At 40.4% G+C, this 21,967-nt stretch overlaps 1 protein-coding gene across 1 annotated transcript in view; it reads right to left on the minus strand.

The window, feature by feature from the left end:
• Positions 1–7,166, minus strand: part of slc4a3 (solute carrier family 4 member 3) — a 61,483-nt gene extending 54,317 nt beyond the window's left edge. Inside the window, exons 1-2 of the mRNA XM_030080331.1 lie at positions 7,071–7,166; positions 1,129–1,633 (exon numbers count right to left, since the gene is read on the minus strand). Of these exons, the coding sequence (XP_029936191.1) occupies positions 1,129–1,182 (54 nt within the window). The 5' untranslated portion in view covers positions 1,183–1,633; positions 7,071–7,166. The remainder of the gene's footprint in view (positions 1–1,128; positions 1,634–7,070) is intronic.
• Positions 7,167–21,967: the final 14,801 nt, after the last annotated feature.

Below are 21,967 nucleotides of genomic sequence, written 5' to 3' on the forward strand. Positions count from 1 at the left end.
ATGTTTTGTTTACCGTCATAACAATATTATTTTCTTGTGTTTTCCTTTTTCCTTATAATATGCACATGTTCATTATATTTGTAAGAGGAACAGACAGTTTAACAGGGAAGACGCTGCCTCTTGCTTACACAGCCTCTTTTACAAATCCCTAATTGGAATAAACAGGAGAATCACAACCTAAGTACTCGCACAGAGACACACAGAGAGCATAACTGCAGGAGTGTGCATTATCGTACTTGCCCCAGGAACTCTGCCACTGGTTCTGTATCAGTCAGTAGCTTAGGAGATGGTGTAGCAATCAGGTCTAATTATCAGGGCTATTCAAGTCAAGCTGAAAGCTGTTGCCTTTTTCACAAGGTCATGCCATTCAAAGCACTGAGCTGCACAGAGAGCCTCCTGAGAGGGACAGTGGCCAAAAGGCAACCATATCCCCCCCTGAATACATAACAGATAAGTATTGGGCTAGAAAAAGAGTAAGAGCTTGTGTTTGTTGTGAGTGTGTGTGTGATATGTATTGATGTAGTGTGTGGGAAACATATAAGTGAGGTCAACAACACGTCTCTTCTTTATAAATAAAGGTTTCTTAATGTGAATAATACATGCCATTAATGCTGCATGAGGCAAATTTGCATGTAGGCAGTTCCAAATGGCAGCAAAAGGTAATTATCTGAAAAACAAATTGAACCTCATGCACAGAAATCCTTGCAATGTGCCGTGAGTAAACTATGCACAGCATGCTCATGTTTACCGACCGATCTGTGATTGCTTTACACCAAAAGATACAGAAGTTTCAACTGAGGCAAAAGATACTGTGTCAGTGAGCCCATCTGTCTCTGGCGAAGTGCTGTTTAAGAAACAGATTGTATTTTGCATCTTTTCAATTTGCCACTTCGTGTCAGTGGAAATGTACATACCTGACACCAGAATTCTATTTGAGCAAATAGCACAAATCTATCGTGGCCTCAGATTATAGTGATGGGATACCCTTCTCCACTGAAGTCCCACTTTAGGATTTAGACTGATGAGAAATGTGTAAAAATCATGCCTAGCGTTGTGACTCAGCTATTATTTATTCCTCATAGTGGGTCAATTTGACAATTCCAACACAGCCCAAAGAGGCGGCCTTACCTGATGCAGGTTGATCAACACATCTGTCTCAGGGGCATGACCTCCTGTAGCCATGGGGCCTGGGCTGCAGCCAGCAAGCAGGAAATAGATCTATGACAGGGGAGGGAGACTGGGGCAAAGGGGCTATGGAGTAGCTGGGAGAGGGTGAGGAAACCTAGGGATTGATAAGGACGTTGGACTGGGTGTGGGTAAGGGGTTTTATTAGGGGGATATGGATGGGTGTAACTCGGAATAGGGTGATATGGGTGGGCACAGCTGGAATGATGTCCTAGAGGGGGCGGACAGGGCTTAGTGTGTCAGGGAGAGGGGACAGGGATGGTTGGGTGAGGTCAGGTATGGCTGGGGGAGGGAAAAGGGGCTAGTATGACTGGGAAAGGGGAATAAGCAGGGGAATGAGGGAAAGACGGGGTGCAAAGCAGCAGGATCTTGGGGGTGGGGGAGGGAGCTGCTATCAGCCCTTCTCTTTCACGGCTGGGGATCCAGGAAGCCTTTGGGATGGCATAACCTGCAGGAAAAAGGACAAAAAATGTATCTGACGGAAAAGATACGTTCATGGGAAATTGTGGTACAGTGTCCAGGGTCAACACGTGCCGACAGATGCATAAACATACCTCCATCCACCACCCACATACACAGTTTAAAGTAAGTCTTTAAAGTAACCTTGGCCGTACCCTATAGCTCCCATATTTCCTGTCAATCTCCAATAAATATCAAGATTGTCCAGTATTTGTTCAGACTGTTAAGACAGCGCTAACCAACCGGTAAACAGGCCTGTACTTGTTCTGCAGCAAACAGTAGAAACGGAAAACGATATACCAAGTAGAGCCCTGTTGGTTAGAAATATACTGGGCCAGCTGAGTCAAATTAATATTAATTTGTCAGGCATTTCTTTTATTAGGTTTTCTTGACCCTCACTAATTAGTCCAAACTGAAAACTGCTGTAATACGCATATAGACAAACAACAGAAGGCACCTTGGGATCGCTTAATTATCCCGGCGTCGCCAAAATAGATGCAGCTGATTATTTCGGCTTGGACATGGAAGACAACAGGTGCCTCTCATCCATGTAAACATGCCAGGAATTGTTGGTCCGTAATTACTCTATGCAGAGGGATAGAGGGCAAGGCAGCAAAAACAATTTCCACTCACCCCACCACAGATCTCGTCACAATAAAGAATTCCACCCCTGCACCTTTAAATTCTCATTAGCTACACTATTTTTAAACACTGGAGTCTGGGAAACTGCTATTATATAGCTAACAATTTGCATTCTGTGATGAATTGCAATAATCCTCCACAATCCTCCAATCCTCATGGTCAATATAGAAGCCTTTATTCCATTAAATTTCAAACACTTTAGGCCTGTTTAAGTGTTTCATGCAATATGCTGAGGATGAGCTCTCACACTGAGCTAACTCACTTACAGCGACTTGAACTTTTGTTCACATGCACTGTATACATTCAAGTCAGGTTTATTTATATGGCCCCTTATCATAAGCATGTCTCAAAGGGCGTCACATACCATATCATTCACATGTCATACGCCACGCTGCATCCCTATATATACACACTACATGTACACCGCTATATATATGAATGCATGTACATGAATTCACTTCCTCAAGTGCTGAGCATCACTCTCAAGGGAGGACTGGATGGCAAACACCAGTGATTGAGGTGTGTTAAATGTATGGCTGCACTTAAGCCTCCACTCCAAAGTGCAGACATCACTCTAAGCTACATATCCCATTCTTGTAACCCTTAGTTAACTCCTTCACCAGTGGCTTATTGATAACTGATTGATTTTTTGGGGCCACTTCAGGTAGGGGGCAGGGTTGTTCTGACTCTTAAGCGTCTATGAGAGGAAGCAAGCAATTAGGTTCACTCTAGCATCCACAGTAGGTGGGAATATTGTAGTACTGGGAGTAAAACAGCAAATATATAGTCTACTCCTATGAGCTTACTCAAGACAAAAATGTCAGGCTGGTCTAAGCATACAGTATGCGAATACCAGCTTGTGTGGATTTAAAGCAGTCATAGAAATAGCTAAACATTACTAATACATCCTGAGGGGCCAGTCTCATTTGGAACTGACATTTTCCCGCTGTCACCATGAGACACGGTACATCTGTCTGTTTCATTCAGCTGACTCACTTGTTCCCTTTGAGACATTTACAGCTGGCTGCTAGCTCGCCTTGTGCACCAGGCTCTGCACAGATACAATTATGCTGTTGAGATGAATATGAGGAGCAGTTACAGGTTAGCTGCTGAGCACTTGCACAATTGCTTTGTGAGAAATGGCATTATTACACTGTACTGCATCTCCAGGAACAACATACTTGGCTAGCCTTCCAAAAGCCCAATGAGAATATCTTGGAATCTCTTTATCCAAGGTCTTTTTTCTGCAAAACCTATCGGCGAGATTAAGTGGTAAAAAACAAAAAAAAAAAAAAAAAAAACTTAATAAGCCAGTGTTTATGTTCTTCCATCAAGGCATTTTAGGAAATAAAACTGGATCAGAAAGCACTACAACCTTGATATGAATTCATGACCAAAATATATTCCACCCACTCACAGATGATTCAATGAACACTTCAGTTACTGCACAACACACTTTCAGAAACATTTTCCAATTCATTGTATCACAAAATTTTTCTTTGAGTACCTTGCGAATGTTCAAGGAGATCTGCTTTTGCGAGCTCGGATCGCTGTTGTCAAAATTAACTATTTTCTGTTTTAGAGAGTGCCCTTCAAAGTTAGAGCTTCACATTGCTGTAGACAGCAGAGAATGAAGGAATCCTCCATTCATTCAGTCTGTCACCATATGCAAGGCGAGCTCTAATACTTGGTTTTATTTAGACTGCACTAATTATAAAATAAGTGGATGATCTGTGCGCTGACATTTCAAAACACAGCCCTCACTGCTAGCCCTACTAAGCTTAACCTATAAAACCTCCTCCCTCCCCAGTACTTTTCTCAAGAAGTCACAGTATTTAAATGTAGCAAGGGATAAGTTGTCCTCCCTATTAACAGCAGCCTGCTGTGACCCCATACACATGCTCCTTCCTACCTTCCTTTGCCTCTGATGGGGCTCTCTGTCTTCCTGATTGGCCACCAGTGGAGTGTATAGTCACCTTAGCCAGAGCTGACCTCCGGAAGGACAGGGGCTCCAGCCCAGCCCACCATTAACACCCTGCTGGTAGCAAACGTCCCACCCACTTCATGCCAGCTGGGTAATGAGAAACCTCTGGAAGGCTGGGGCTCTTTGAATGTGTGAAGGGGACGCTGACATATACAAGTGAGTGACAGACATTGATAGTGTGTGCGGTGGAGGTGGGAGGGGGGTGTGAGTGTATGCCTGAGTGAGGGTCAGTCCACAAAGAGTGTAAAATGGTAGCTGGGGAATGCCAAACGACATGGAAGACAACAAACAAAACCGCCGATGACAGATAAATCCACAGTACAAATGAGTAATACCACTGAAGAAAACACCATTGAAAAACAATGCGGGCTAGGGGTTACAGTTGGCCTACACACGTGTCACCTGTAATATACTGTGTGACAATGGCCTGACCTTCTTCATACAGCCAGAGGTCTACTCAGTGCAGGGAAAATGCTCAGGCAACTGGCAACAGACAACTGATCCACTAGATTAATTTACAGGTTCTCAACCTTTCTTAGTAGTAAATCATATTAGAAAGCAATTATCATGACACTTAATGAAGGTGGCAGAATCAGATTAACTTTGATCACACAATAAATGGACAGTAATTTGTCTTGGCAGTGGTGTAGAAACATTTGGAGACTTTCACAGTACATACTGTTACACATGGGCAACAAGATCTCACATACAGCGCAAAAGGAGAGTACATGTTATTCAGTCCATTACTGCAGACTACACAGTACACCTATTAATCCAAACACTGACTGAACATTCAATGCCGTGCGGCACCATAAATACCATTCAGCACTATAGAATTTCAGATTTATTTCTTTGTGTGGAAAAGCTTGGTGTGTTTCTACAGAAATTCACAACTGTGCCCCAGAGCCAGAAAAGGAGCTTTGTGGCCCCAACACATTGGCACTGCTGTGAAGTCTGACAAATGGCAGGGAACACTGCTACAACATTTTTGTAGGACATTACTGTCTTCAAAAGCACAGACCATCGAATTGTGCTCTCCTGGTAGCCGGACAGACTGAGGTTAGGAGTATCTATCAATCTGTTTTATGAAGGCAAGCGGTCTGTGTGGTGAGTGAAAGACGTAGAGCACATTTGCAGAAATGTCATCTGCACCTAAAACACCTACAAAAAGTATTCATGTTTTTGAATTGTGTGGAGAATCATTTGACTTGTGTAATAAAAGACACAGACACGGTTTCCGGCTTGTTTCTCGCCTCATCCGAAAAACCAAACTATTGGCTCAGAAGCTACAGCGTCATCAGATGATAGCCGATGGGTTCCAAGACAGAGTCCAGCAGCAGAGATTTATTTTATAGGCACTTGCCAGGTAACGACCACTCCCTTCACTCCCAGCCAGTTCAAGCAGCAGAGGACTGTCTGATATATACATCTAAATATAGAGAGACCAGTGGGCAGCAAACTAAGACAAATGGTGGCTCATACTTCTGCAAAGGCATCAAACTACAACAGTGTGGTGCATTTATATCACACTTCTGTCCAAAGCAACTTTGAATATGTACAAAAGCAAAATAAGCTTGAGCAGTACACAAAACGCCCAGACAAAACGGGGCATTTAACAAATATCCCTGCACTGTTAGGATTATCACATATGATCAAAACCAGTTATTATATACTGTAGCCAATATTGTACGCAGCATGTCATGCATCTTTAATGGTAGATTTTTGTTATCTACCTGGCACATGCAGAAACCACATGCAACATTTTCAAATAGCTTTCTACTGGACACATTGGATGTTGCAGCATGTTTTCACATAAAATGCATATGTGAACTTACTGATTTGTGGACAAATTGTGCAGTGCTAGGCTATAGTCTAGGACTGCTCAATTATACTACATTTGTCATCTAGGTTTACCCATTTTTTTTTTTTTTTTTTTAGGTTGTTATACAATAGCCTAGCATTATAACAGATTTATAGTACAACTCATTCAAAGTAGTTACATTAAGGTAGGATAAATCTTTGATCTTTAAATCAACACTACATCACAGCTTTAAGAGCTATCTGATCATAAGTAGCAATGTTCAGTATCAACTGAGATACTCTGATATTCCCTATTTAGAAAACAGTGAAACTGAAAGGTCTCAGATTACCACTGCCATCTGGTGAGGGAAACAGCCAGCTGTCTAGTGACAATTTTTCGGCCTAGTAGCTCAGTTTTTCAGAATCCTGTACATGTGCACCAGCGCTGTGATTGTTGCTGTGTCATTGCAGTGTGACCTTATCCACCTCCGGCTTTTCCTTGAACTTGCATGTCCGGCTATTTGGCACCTGTGCGGGATGAAGACCGGGTTTCTAGCCTTGTGTGCTCTGAGGGGGCAGAGGCGGCATGATTTGTGTAGCTGCACAGCAGACAAAAGCTCTGAGGCAGAACAACGATCAGTGTGTTACAGTCACAGTCACACTACTACAGCACAACAAGGCAGCCCGGAGCCACCGCCTCCGTAGCGGCGCTCCACCTGCACACAATGAAAACAGGCTACACAGCGCAGCCTTGCGCCCACACGCATCAACATACCTGGGGAGGGACGAGCTCTTTGACATTCATATATGCATCTGAGTCAGCCACCTGCGCCAAAAGCTTCATTTAGAGCACACTTGACTACTTTGCTCAAGCGCCTTTCTTTGTTGCACGGCCGCGACTCAACATAATTTGAATGCCTACGCGTGCAGGACTTGCCCACTTCCAGCAATCCAGTTCAATAATGTTCATGTTTAATTACGCCGGATTTAACCGACTTACCTGCGATTTCCGAGAGCAGTCCAGCCGTAGAAAAAAAGCAGATGCAAGAGACTCTGCGACGGAATAAAGCAGGAGGCTACTCGTGATGATCCATATCCACAGCGTCCAGGAGACACGCCACGAACGCTGCTTGCTTCATCTGCAAAGGATGCTTAGGGTGACCACGTGACTCCGGAGGACAACCTGCCTATCTGGAGCCACTGATGGACGATAATAGCACGATCTGAAGCTGGGCTATGCACTTGTTTATTGCTCAGTCAATACAGACTGTGAAAAATAGATGCACAGGTTTGTATTGTTGAGTAGCAGTCACATTCTGCCAGTCTGTAATAACAGGAGCTGAAAAAAAAAAAAAAAAAAAAAAAAAAAAAAAAAATCGATCAGTGAACCCTAACTCTAACCTACTCCCACCATTAAAGTTAAATAAGCAGCAGACATTCACACAGAACACTTGCAATAATTGTTTACATTTAAAAAGTCTTTTATGGTAACAATTTGGTGAATGCACAAATTAATTAATTAATTGATTGATTGATTAATTAATTAATACAACCAGGAAAATGATTTAATAATGTAATTTTGCTCTTTAGAAAAGAATATATGTGCAACTTATGAAATAAACAATGAAAATTTTGATGTTTATAGGTGCACTAGCATTCACAGTAGGGGACAGGTTTGACTGGGGCTGAAAGGGTTGGCCATAGCCTTAATTTAAACCTCCAGAAAATGACTATAATAATAATTAAAAAAAAAAAAAAAAATGTTACCCAAGTTTAAAAGTCAGGTATTTGATATGTCTTGTTGACTATCTAAATATCCATCCCCTTGTGGGAACCCTGTTTTTCCTCCCAAATGTCACATTTACTATCAGTGGTTCTCATACTATGACAAGTTGGCTATTTTAGCAGAGGCCATAAGGCAGAGGGAAGTTTTTCAGAGATTATAAATGGCATGATGTAGTTCCCCAGCTAAAACAAATTTGTGTGAAATGTTGATATTTCTTGTGTGTTTCATGCAGCTAAAAAAAAGCCTGGGGTCCAATCGACCACAGAGAAACACTGATGCATACAAAATGCATCCAGGACATTGAAAAGATATGATCATGTTAATTTTATGTTTACTCACTTATCATTAAATTAGGAATAGCCATTAAATATGACAGAAAAAAAAAAATCATGTATTTAGAGGCATTAAACACTGAACGGGGTCACATTGACCCCAAAGATAATAGGAGCGTGAGAAATTAATTTACAAAGGTAACAGTATAGCCTGTTTGTGTTTATTCTTTGGTATTTATATGCACACCTACCAGCTAAATTACCAGATACATGGATCACATCCTGGCTCATTTATCAGTAGGAGGTAAATTCCACATTTATATGGCCACTATTCATTTGAATGAAATCTGTCCACCCACATGGGCATATAAGGATTAACTCAGCCAGAATTACCTAATAGCAATAGTCAGTGTAGCAAAAAAAAAGAAAATAAATATATATATAAAAAAAAAAAAAACAGTGTCACTGATGCTAGCCAATGAATGAACAGGACTCGTGGTCAATTAACAAGCTGGAGGCAGGTCCTCAGTTAGGTGAGTTTACAGGCCAGTCATGCACAGGTGGATGCACATGACACTATTATCTGGAAATGGTATATACAGCAGATGTACAGATCATGTGACCGGAGAGTCAACACTTGGGGTTTGCTGCAAGAAGAGTTTGGAAATGTGTAACACTTTTTCTTTTCATATCCCTTTTTCTGTTCTTTTTTTTTTTTTTTTTTTTTGTGGAAGTCGTAAGGAAACTCGGTGCTGACAGAAATGGCAGAAATGGTTTAAAGTTTTGGTTCAAAAGCAGCACAGTTGTTCAGAGGCCTGCGGAGTGGAGGAGGGAAACCAGGCCCTCCAACAATGTGTTGGGTGGAGAACAGGCCCCTGCCAGTGATTCACATTACCACCTCAGAAACATATGCCTGTAGAAGAACTCATGTAAAAGAACTCATGTTAAATTAAAAACAGCCAAAAGCCATATGCCATTTTTGGTAAAATAGTCTGTAGTAATCTATAACAAAATCATATGCTTATGTGACATTCACTCTAAAAACTATAAATAAACTATTTTAAAAAATCAAATTCAATTAAATGAATAATTCCTTATTTTCTTTGGTGTTTTTTGTCATATTCAGATGTGCACTGATGAGTGTTTGATGTTGTCCATGATCAAGTTTCTATTTGATCATGTGATGAAATTATACAATATAGCCAGTTTAGGTGCAAAAATTGGCTTTAGCAAGTGGGCTTAAAAAGAAGTGTGTCAAACGTGTTCACTTAAATTTTCTAATTAATTTACGCCTTTTGAATTTTATCATGTAATGCTATCAAACAGTAATGTTAGGTAGAAAGTAGCTGAGTGCTCACGTTAGCTTTGTCTAATGGTAGCTAATAGGTGATCAAGTAGGTTGTTTAACCTTAACTGAAATACGGCCCAATGTCTCCAGATTTTCAGTAATACAGTACTATTTTCACCGTAGAATTGTTTTGATGACATTTTGTCAGATTCTCCGTGTTTATAAGATATACCACCTGGAACACAGCAGTGCGACATCCTTTCGAGCTTCCCACCCCGAGTGTCATGTCAGAGAAAATGGCCAGAATGTGAACATGGTCTATTGCATAAACTAAAAAGTGCCAAAGATCAGCTGGAACAAGCTCGAATGAGAAATGTCAAGTTGGGTAAAGTTGCAATTTTAGACTTTTAAATATGTGCTTTTAATACAGCTGGCACTGATTTCCTTTTTGAGTTACCAGGGCAAGTATCCTGGACTGAAATAGCCTAACTTTGAGAGATGTTTCAGTTTCTTTCTGCTGTTTTAGACCTGCTTCACGTCCACTCGTGTGTGTTGCTGACAGCAATTACATGTGTTTCAGCTGCCTGCATGTATAAGGACCGTAGGCGGAGCGTGGAAGGACAAATGGTTCCTTTCTAAGACATCTGCTTCAAACAACTCAGTTTTTCAGCATCAGATACACATTCAGTCTCATAAAGAGGTAAATGAATAAAATAAACACTAAAATAATACTTTTAACACATAAACAAATGTGAACACAATGGATTATGCAAGCTCAAACACAAAAAAGTAACCACTTTTTTGTGTATGTGTGTAATTATTATTACACAAATACACTTAGACATTAGAGTTCATCAGATTGAGGCCATATGTAAGATCAGTTTCTTGTGTTCTCACCCACAAATTGAGAGACAGCAATCTAATTGAGGCAACATTGTGCAGAATGACATCCTTGTGAGCTCAAGCAACACTCAGCTGGTGGCTGCTGGCTGCATGCAAAGGTTTTGAATATATTATTGTGACAGAGGTGGCATCTAAGAAACAGTACACTTCCGCTGACAGTCGAATTCTGTTGCCAAACAGCTGATATGCAATGCTAATGAGAAGCAGCTGATAATCTTAGCAGCATATTGTCAACTATGAGTCAGCTGTCTGGCAATTAACAGTTAGTGAATTTCACGAACACAGCAAAAGAATAACGGAAAGAAATGCAGCATCTTTGATTCACATAGAGGACTGAGTGTCATGTCCATGAAGTCAAAGTGAACGCTTTGCAATAGGGGAGGATCATTTGTACCTTCATCCTGCAGCTGCACAGATGTGATTATATGCTTTCACTTCACTAGAGGGTGCCATAACGTCAAATATAAACCCATCCTAGACATCACAAGTTTCTCCACTTCATCTTTGTTTGCTTGAAGCTTATAGACTAAATGGTATCACAGAAATAGTAGGAAACAACAGCATAAAGAATAAAACACAGCAGTATTACAGAATATATTGACTTAATCTATTAAAGGGTGCAGCATTTAACATAATGGAATAGCACAATCTTCACAATCAGACTGCCTGAGGGCAAGGGCTGACTGAACACAATAAAATGTCTGGGTTTAGATGGCAGACTATTTATAATGGTGGCGGAAAACACCATTGATGTGGAAAGTGGAAATCTGCAAGACAGATTGTGTGAGGCTGCTGAGGTGTGTGTGTGTTGTAGCTACAAAAATTATGCAGATGGAGGACTAGGGAGGGAACAGCCTCTACTGTGATTGTGCGTTAAAGACATGGTATGTCTATCTGTTTGATCAAATAGGGCCTCTGCACATAAAGAACAGTATAAATCAGAACAGTGTAAAGTTGTGTTCTTGTTCTCTGTTCTGTAAGGCAGTTGTTGTTCCCCTGGCATGGCATGAAATGTCACTGGGATGTCATCTATTTTGCTCATTTTTGCTGTTCTAAATTAATCCCATATGACTGTGAAAATGATTTTATCTCTCTTTCTTGCCACGACACCAACTACACACAATGAACCCCATCTGAATATTATTACAGTGTTAGACGAGAAAGGGGTGGGGTTTATAGCCAAAGAGGGGGGTGAGATTCCTCTTGGAACTACTTTGCTCCTTATCAAACTCAACTTGGAACAAGTTCTGAAAGGTCAACTGTTCTTACAAGAATTTTGAAAATGAATCAGTAGTGGAAAATGCTGAATACATCACAGGGAATACAAATTAATATTTCACAAGATTCTGTAACTGCACTAAAAGAGATCCAACCACTAAACCATGCCTTTTTCCCACAGTGCAAGACAGTCAGTCATCAGACACTGAACCCTGTATACCAGTGCACTAGTAAACTGATTCACAGTAAGGCTACATGGAATAGTATTTTTTTTTTTTCTTTTTAATTGAGTAGGCTAGTACTGCATCTAATTCAGATCAACATGTTACAGTTCAGTTACTTTTAACATTTGTCATGGTTATGAATTTGCACATATTACTCTTTGCTGAACTCCTTAAATCCATGTATTCAACAGGATGCTGATGGTAAAGGCAAAAGTGTTTAAATAAATATTTAATTGTGTGTAACTGACAAATCCCATTAAATCACCCATTGTAATGAATCATTTTATGGGTTACAGTAGCTTCATTGCTGATTTTTCCCTCCATGGATTTTTCCCACATAACACCAAGCAATCCGCTCTCATCTTGTATTGAGTGATGCTTGCTTGCCCACTGTTAGTCTTGCAAAAACCTAATTTATGCTTGGTCGCTTCTCCTTCTTTACAGTTGTATTTCAAGAGAAATGCATTCTCATGCATGCATTTTTAACTAAAAAATAGTGTTGCAAGGAATTATTTTTGCTATCCCATATCTCTAGGGTTTTGTAATGTCAGGGACAATGGCCAGGACTGGCATGCAGTGTGATTGGATAGTTTCCTTGCCATGGTAATGCTCACCACTTCCGTGCTTCTTTGAAAACAGTCAATTAGGGTCAGCTTTTTCATCAGACGCTGCCATGTTTGCAGAGGTGCAAACAAAGCTTTCAGTGTCTCATTACTATGGAGATGACAGAACATCGTACACATCGTCACCGAGGTTTAAATGCAGGATGTTGTGTATCTTTTGTTGAAAGACAACAGTTGACAGTGTAGAGCAAACAAGCATAAATTAAGCTTAATGCATGAAAGCTTTCCTCTGCAGAGGCTAGTTTATACATGAATAAGATGAGAGTGAACACTTTATTTTGAACTTGAATGGGCTAGAAAAACAGGCTTGGTTAAGTGTGCCATCAACTTTGGGCAATGCTATTGAAACATTACAGCAAACAGATTGCTATGAAACTGAAAGACAGGTAACATACTGTATTGTAGCAATACAGCAGATTGGTTCTCCTCTTTTGATAATACATTTGTGAATAATGTTCTTGATTATTCCGCGACTGTAGTAAATTCAACTACTCCAACATCTGATGCTGCACATCTAGTTAGCTGCAGTGCTGCTCAACAGCATCTGTACATGTTTCCTAAATGTGAACGTAAAGAGATTTCCTCATGTGCTTATGCAGGATGTTTGATTTGGCCTTACCTGTGGCTTAGATCTTGTGGCTCAACGCTGTTTGTCAAGCGATTACAGGTCTCCCAAAGGGAAGCAACACTTGAAGACCACCAGTGATTTATTTCACCCCATTCAAACTAAGGACTTTACCTCAGACCAGCCAAATGTTTGGTTTCTTTGTAATTTGTTCCATTACAAATTACCTTTACAGTAAATCAGTGCAGCCACTCATTCTGTATGAGATTACATTTGTCCAAAACTTTTGTTGGGCCATAATACAGGATATGTCATAAAAATATGTTTTTTAACTGTACGATGCTTTAAGTGTCCCAACTCTAGATGTGTAGATGTAATGGACTGAGTGACTGATTGACTGATTCCTCGTTGTTGAAAAAGCTGCAATATGTGATTCTGACCTATAGATGGTGTCATTACTTATACTCTACTAAGCCAGCGTTAGTTGTTAGCCACTGGCTTAAAATCAAAAGTACAAAAAAATGTGTTATGATGGAAACATTGGATTTGACTCTAACAAGGCTCCAGTTAGATAATTTGGATAAGTTTGTTTCTGAGCTTGAGTTAAAATGCAGTGAAATGACTCAGCTATGAGGTAAGTTGAAGCTGAATTATGAGGCTTTTTGTTTGTTCGCAGCTTTGTTTACTTCAACTTAGCTACACACAGCTTTCAGTATGTTGCTTACCTGAAAGGCCAATGTAAAATCTGGTGATTAGTTCCATAAATGCTGTTAGTATGCGATGATAATCAGTCCACGTCTTCAACAGCTGAAGTGAAATATGAGTGTGTTAGCCTTCTAACACCAGACTCACAGCCCCACAATGCCAGCATCAGCCTGGCTATGTGCGTATGTTGGGCAGCAGGGGGTCAAATTTACCCCAGAACACATCAAAACGGTTGGACCAGCTTGGTTGGAAATCTCAGCAGCCACGGTAGCGTAACAGTTGAGTAACTAGTATAAATCAGCAACATTCTGTCAGTGTGTTACGATCATTTATGTCGCGATTGTGTTGCACTACTGTAGCCTAATAATTAAATGAAAATGCACATTAATTGATCTGTGCCCTAACAAATTGCACTATGAATAAACACATACAACACATGACAATCACACTTTGCATTTTCTTTATGTAATGTAGGTGAGGATGAATTAAAGGACTGTTAAAGGATGGTCCACCAAACATGACCATACAAATGGCCAGGACACAAACCTTAAGTAAATAAGGTGTGAATGGGTGGAGCCTTGACAAAAAGTGGTGTAACTAACACCTGGGAGCTCCTGTAAAGTTTGGGTGGGTACATGATCTCTGGTACATCAACAGGCAAATACATCATTACTGTTTAAAATAAACTCAGCGTGGCACAGCTTTCACAAGGTGCACCTTGTCTTGTTTTTTCTTTACCAGGCACTTGCCACAATAGGTGGATTGGAGGGGGTCTACATTATATTTGCACTTAAATTAATCAAGAAAATGACTTTAGACTACGGGTTGTACAGCATTTTGAGACTGCTTGTTATTACTGTACAGCTGGTGGCTTCTTGTTTCTGCCTAATTCCCTTACAGAGTGCCAGATGCCTAATAAACACAATAGACTTTTTTAATAAAATCAAATTGTTTCTCATTAGGGCATGAGTTGTAGCATAACAATCTGTACACTCATTATTCATTGCCAGGATTTTGAAGCTATTAGCGTTTATCAGATTGAGGTCATTAGTATGATCAGTTTCTTGTGTTAGAAACAGTTTTTCCTTGTGCCTCACAACACTTATTAGAAAACATTTCCAAACTGCAAATGATTCTACAGTAGTGTATCACTCAAAATGTAATGTATCAACTATAAAAACAGAAAGGCACATTTGCAGCTATTACATATTTTCTTTGAGAATCAACGACCATCTAATAATTTTTTAAAAATACTGTTGTAAATGATGTTATGTAGAGAATAATGTTGACTTCATGTCTCTGCTGGAAAATGGCGCACAGTGAAGCCAAAGCAGACATTTTGAAGGGAAGTTGGCAGGAGAGGGACTGCAAATGTGCAGATGATGAAAAACATGCCCCTTGGGAGCCCGGTTCAACAGAACAAAATGTCTAAAAGGAACAGTTCAACTGTAAAAGATGAATTGTGCTCCACATTAGTCCAAAACATCATGTAAGTAAGGTAGAAGTTTAGTAGAAGTTCTTAAAGATGATAAACTAAGTTAAAACCAGCCAAGGTCTTTGTGGGGAAAATAATCTCATTAAATGAAACCCTCTGAAAGAAAATGAACTGAAGTAAAGGCACTGACACCAAAAGGACACAGACCACAAGAGGCACAGGACAGGCTATCTCTAAGAAGTAAGGGCTGAAGGCTGTGGCGCGCCACGCAGTACAGGGGGTAGAACAGTAGAACCACAACACAACATCAGACTTAGCAAACATCTGTGTTGCCTCAGCTCCCTCAAAGACCCCTAAGGGTTTGATAACTCTAGCAACAGAACAACTAAGTGCTGTGTCTCTTTAATCCTTCCTCAGCCATGATCAACAAGTAGTTGAAGGACATGTAGAAAGCTATGTTTCCCTCTGGAGTGCAACAGATTTTCCTAAATGTGATGGAAATGAGGCTACTGTAACTGTTGGCCTAATTTTGATCAAGTTTTTTTTTTTTTTTTTTTTTCTTTTGCATTGCAAGGATGAATTTTATCCACACTATGGTGAATGATTGAAAGGACAGACTGTTCTGGGAAAATATACAGTGCAGTGAATGCCAGAATATGACCCACACAGATAATTTAAAACATTGATCTGACCCTGGTTTCATGAAGGCACAATACATAGTACTGCATGGCACGCAATGCATGCACGCTTTTGAAGTTATGAACTATTTGTTTACATCTGTGCAATTCATAAATGCTAAGGTACAATAAGTTCAACTGTTTATGAACATATGGAAATATAATCAAACTTTATATGGACAAATAAATTGCCCATTGTATCTTTAAAGTGTGCGCTGAAATAGGTTCAAACTCCACACCTGAAAGGCTCAACAGGAAACATTTGTTGACCTCAACTGATTTAATGAGTGAACCCTGATTATAGGGGACACCGACGACAAAACGCTGAATGCTACTTTAAAGTGTAACATTTTTCCCACATGTGAGCCATATATCAAGGTGTGATGCTCCATCTTTGACAGTTTTTACTGGGATGGTAGTATAAGGCCCTAACTCCTGCGTAAACACAAAGCCAGACACATGTCTACACAGAGGAAAACATGGCCTGCTGCCAGAGAGGACCTGTGTAAACAATGTCAAACTGCCCCCATCCAATCTTTCCTGTGCGTGGTGTGGCACAACCTCATATCTGCTCTGTCTAAACAAGAGTTTGAATTACTAGCCTTTCTAGTGTCCACAAAACTATGGGAAATCTGGCAAATGATCTGTCTTCATAGGAGGAGTTGGTACTGTCACTACAAGCATGCTGAGATTATATAGGTATAGATTTTTTAAAAAATAAAATATGTATTATATATTTATTTATTTGGAGGTGGGGGCATTTTTGCCTTTATTAAATAGATCAACAGAGAAAGAGAGAAAATTGGCAGATGAAGGGGAATGACGTGACAAATGGAGAAATGCAGTTATATGCTTTGCACCTTTGGCAGCTAAGTCACCAGAATGCCCCCAGAATGGATTTTATCACAAATCCTGCACTCGACACCCACACACACACACTCACACTAACCCAAGGGAGTCTTAACTCTGAGTCAGCAGTCCAGCAACACATGCTGAAGTGCCACAGTTTCGTATTTACCCCCAATTCTTTCCCACCAACACTCGCTCCGGGGAATGTGACTCAGCAGTTCAATGCCATTCCATGGCGGGGGTGGACTGATTCAACGTTCACCACATTGATGGAGCTCAGCCTGGGCCCCTGCATCTTCAGGAAATATGGGTAATTAGCTCTGCCTGATGTGGCAAACAGATCTCAGCACTGAGGTCATCTTCAAGAATCCTTCTTGGCTGGGATGACTTCCTTCTTCACTCTCCCTAGTTCCTTCCCTGCCTGCATCAGTGACTTCTCAACATTTTGTCACGTTTCACTGTCCCAACTACGAAAAATTTTTAAAAATGTAAAAAAAAAAGAAAAAAAGAAAAAATGAAAATGGGTGAGCAGAATGCAATCTGAGAGCATTTAATACTTTTAAATGTGTGCAATCAGGTATCTAAGTCCACGTCAGTTATATCAAATTTTCAGTTAGTCATTATAATACTGTATTCCTTCCCCGACTCTAAATGCATGACTTAGAAAGCATAAAATGGTTTCTGATGAAAGAGTACAAAAGCCAAACAGTGCCAAGCATAGCAAGTAATGGAGAAAAAAATGAAACATATGGACCTTGTCAATTTGGAGATATTATTACTGGCAGACTGCAGAGGCTCCACTGTGGTAACAAAACCATGCTTCTGGCTTTTGGAGGGAGAGGGACTGAAGAGCATGTAGAGGTGTTTCATATGTCCATTAATGGTTTGACTTAAAACTGATGTGGCAAGCCTCTCGCTGTGCCTGTCCCATTAACAAGGCATGTAACACTGAAATATGATAGCCATGGTATGCATTTGTTTTAGAGGTGGATCTGCTCTGAAGTAAAACTTGAGATTGTGTTGTAGAGCTCCCTTTAGCTATCACAGGTTATACATGCTCACTTGGTTCTCAGTACAGGGGCTTAGTTGCATCCGGCTGCAGTTATCTCATGTCCAGACCCCAAAAGATTCCTCCAGGTTCCACATTTCTTTATTCAAGATAACTGGATTGTTTTTCTCAACCATCAAACATATGTTTTTTTCTATGCACTGTCAGGCATGATGGACAAAGTAGAAAATTGTCGGTCTGGTAGATTAACAGTCTTTTCGATTCCCAGTTGTGTCTTTAAAATGTATGTGTGATCCACGGAACTCCGAGGAGCATATATTAGTATCCATGTCAAAAAATGGACAGGCTTATATTAAGCTGTTCTGCATGAGCCTTGCAAAAATACACCTGTTTTATCAGTCAAAATCACACACCGGTTTCAGTAGACGAGTTTTTAATTGAGATGCCGTACATTTGTCCAGTTTGCACAAATAAGATTCTGTCAGGTGTGGTCACTTGTTGGAAATCTCCTCTATGTGCACTAAGTGACAAGTCGAAACCTAAGAGCAAAACCTCAACTGTCATAAACAACAGTAAACAAGTTTTTTTTTTCCATTTTTATTTTTTTTTTTTTGGTCACCTTGGTATATTTTGGTATGAAGAGATGTCTTAAATCAGCCTGAAACATGGATATGCTGTGTTCAGTTTACGGACATCACCTAAGATGCATTACATGCTGCATTATATATTGTACATTAATTTTTAATAATGCACACTGGATTGCATATGTTCCTGTGATTAAAGGACCTGATCTCAATGATCAGTCAATAGGATCAGCTCAGTCATATATTGCTTAGTCATCTGTGATAAGCATATGGATGACTGAGGAAAAACAAACAAACTGTGAAATCCATTTTTGTCTGTGACTGTGTGTTTTCAAAACTGGTTACGATTTTAAAATGCATTTAAAATGCAGCCAGGGATGAGAGAGAACATAGTGAGCAGTCACCCGGAGGCAAGATAAACATCCTCTAGTGAATGGTCTTAACAATCACTGCTCAAGGAAAGTAGAAAAATCTCTCTTCCATAGGGATGGTATTAGACTAATTTGCAAGGAGATCAACAGTCAAAAGAGCACAGAAAGAGCACATAATTTGCTTTCACGGTGTCTTAGGTCAAGTCTCCAATATTGTCAGAGGGAAAATGTTTGTGTCACAGAATGATCAGGAGAGACTATTGTGTTTTTCGTTTTGCACCATATTTTCTCTTTTGTTGTGGCTTATTTGCAGTGGGTTTATTTGACTGTTTTCTTTCATTATTTTAAGTCTCTCTTGTGTGTATGTGTGTGGAGGACCTCCCCTACCTGATAGCAGCGCACCCACTGCTAGTTAGTAATCATGTTGTGATTGGAGACTGACAAATAAAAAGGCAGTCAGGACACAGGTCCGACAGGCTGGCCCAGGGGAACTGCGGACGCTGGAAAGAGAGCCGCAAAGGAGACGTGTGCGAGCCGGGTGAATCGCCAGAGATGACAGAGGCGAGTAAATAGATTTCTGGGACTTGTTTTATCTGTAAATAAACTGCTTTTTAAACGATAATCCAACAGAATCCAAGCTTGTGAATACCAAATACAAACTGGCCAAGGCAGGAGTGGTAGCAGGCCTGTAAACTCAGACTTATGGCTTCAGTCCCTGCTCATGCCATTAGAACTTATGCCAGTTCGGACCAAATGCACAATTTGGTCCACAAAATGATACTTTTCCAGATTATTATGCGGGAAAGGACATATAAGTCATGAGAGTGACTTGTAAGAAATAATGATGGCACAAGGGAAACTGTCCTAAAACAACATGCTCACTTCAGAAAAAAGTATGATGTGACAATATTCTCACTCAGTATTTTCATTCTGCCAATAAAGTGAAACATACCTACCTCATGTTATTTATTTCTGACATTAAACTTAAAGTCTGAATACAAGATAAGAAAAAAAAAAATCTTAAAGGCCCCATGGCATGAAAAATGCAATTTTCATTGTTTTTGCGTGATAGGGAAGGTCTTGAGGCCACATAAATACTGTCCCATGCATTAAACCTGTGATAAATGGAGAAGTGCACACAGTTTTTTGAAACTTTCCCTGTAAAACGAGTGGATTGCACTTCTGTTACTTCATGATGTCATGAAGACGGTGACTCCACCCACAGCCCACTTCCGCTCCCCAGGCAACAAGCTCACACACAAATGTTCGTTACAGCTAAAAACGACTTTGAACCATCGGTGTTTGCTAAATTTTCAAATAGGTAGAGTATTGAATACAGAGTAGCCTTGCATCTTATTGAGTGGACAGTGACTAAGACTGTTATTACATCAATGGAGTTTTCACATTCATTTTTGCAAAAACACGTTACCTTTTACCAGACATTATTGTTATTTTGATTAGCGTTACTCCGTACTGTGACATTTGCTTGCTAACGTTACAACATAATTAACAAACATAACTTACCATTCTGAAACATCCTGTAATAAACGCATTTGAGGTGGTTTGCCTGCCGTTTGTGATTCAGGATCTGAGTCGGGCTCAAACACGTATGGTTGTACAACGTCACGCTCAGCAGAAGCCATGACAATCTTATAGATCTATATAAGATGATAATTCCTGTTTACCGGTTAGCACTGTTTAGAAGCGTAGGTTTCAGTTACTTGCCTGCGATTGGCCCGACCATATGTCGCTCAGAAAACAGTCAGCCAATCAGTGGAGGGGGGCTGATTCTCTCTTCTGACTGGCTAAATGAACCATGCTGCCAGAGCTCTGGAAGAAAGGCAAGAGAGAGGAGCTGCAAAACTATATTTAGCGGTCCACAAATACATCTTGCTAGGGATATCAAGAGTTAAAATAAAACCCTGGAAAAGTGTGCAGCACTGGGCCTTTAACTTCTCTTAACTTCTCTGCCTTTTTTGTCACGTACAAGCTGAGTACATGGTGTGGAAGCTGCACCTCATGAGTTATGAGCAAGGAAACCTGACACATCATCAGTGCTCCACCAGAGTCAAAGAAATTACAAGAAACACACAAATTACTGCAGGCAGGGCAGCACGGCACAGCAAACACTCCTTACCTGTAACAACCACAATCCAGCATATGTATAAATAACTTTCTGAGGAGCTGTCATTACTCACCTATCAGCTATTTTGTAACATTACCTGCCTAGGGTTAGCTTTTCTCCTCCATCAGTCAACTCTATGGCAAAAGCAATCACATCCTGCTTTAAGGCCTCCGCATTCACTGCAGAGTCTTTGTACAGGCATGTAGCAGGCATGTTGCAAAGAATATTCCAAGAGAAACAGAGATACAATGCTGTAGTGGGAGTCAAGGGAGGTTGAGGTGATGATTTAAGTTAAGCCACTGTGACTGTTCCAAGTAAGTTGCTATCTGTTGTAGGGTAATAGATTACCGTAGATTCAAAATCTCCCTTTCCTTATTTTTCATTGATAACACGTAAATCTGACATGTTTCGTTTTTGGTTGATAGCATTTTTGTTGCATAAAACGGTCCCCTTGTAACTTTTAACAGTGGAATGTTTTACATAGAATTATGGAAACTCGGCTATTCTTTCCTTTTGACTCACAGACCTCGGAGTGATAAATCACAGTGGTACATTCCACTATGGACTGTAGGAGACCCCCACTCACCAGACATACAGGGTGGCTTACCCATCTGTAGCAGCAGCTGGAATATAAGACGGCTCTGAGGATTTTTTTTTCTCTCCCCTCGGCTATGGAAGAAAAGAGCTCACACACCACTCCAATAAAAGTATGACATCATCAGCGTACATGCATTTGTTTTATACCTAGTGATTATCCTGGTGTTGTGGGGTGTGATTTCCTCATAAGAAAATAGGCTTCAGTTTCTTCACTTTGACTCTATTTTTTCTCTCTTGGCTTTGGTGATATTCTCACAAGTCAGGACCCATTGCATGCTCTGATATCGTGGTTCAGAGACATCCTTATTTTTACTTGAAGAAGTCAAAATTACAGATTGTGTCATTCCATTGTGGAAAGGATCACATTTCTTGACTTCCTACCAACACTAGAACTGATGGAGGTGTAATTTGTGAATTCAGAATTGTAGCCTGAGGTGTTATTTTCACATCAGTGCCAGAGGACCTCCCCATTCTGATTCCCAGGGACTATGGAGTTCATTTGACCTTATCCTCAGTGCACTGTAAGGAGAGATGGTTGCATTACCCAAGTTCCATGAAGCATTGACGTTTCTGCCTCCGTATGCAGAATTGTTCCCTAGTTTGTGGTCACGGGGGCTTGGCTGACTACTGTTTTTGCTATTACACCAAAACTCCTAATTGTAACAG

The sequence above is a fragment of the Myripristis murdjan genome, chromosome 21, assembly GCF_902150065.1.
Source record: "Myripristis murdjan chromosome 21, fMyrMur1.1, whole genome shotgun sequence".
Taxonomy (NCBI): Eukaryota; Metazoa; Chordata; class Actinopteri; order Holocentriformes; family Holocentridae; genus Myripristis; species Myripristis murdjan.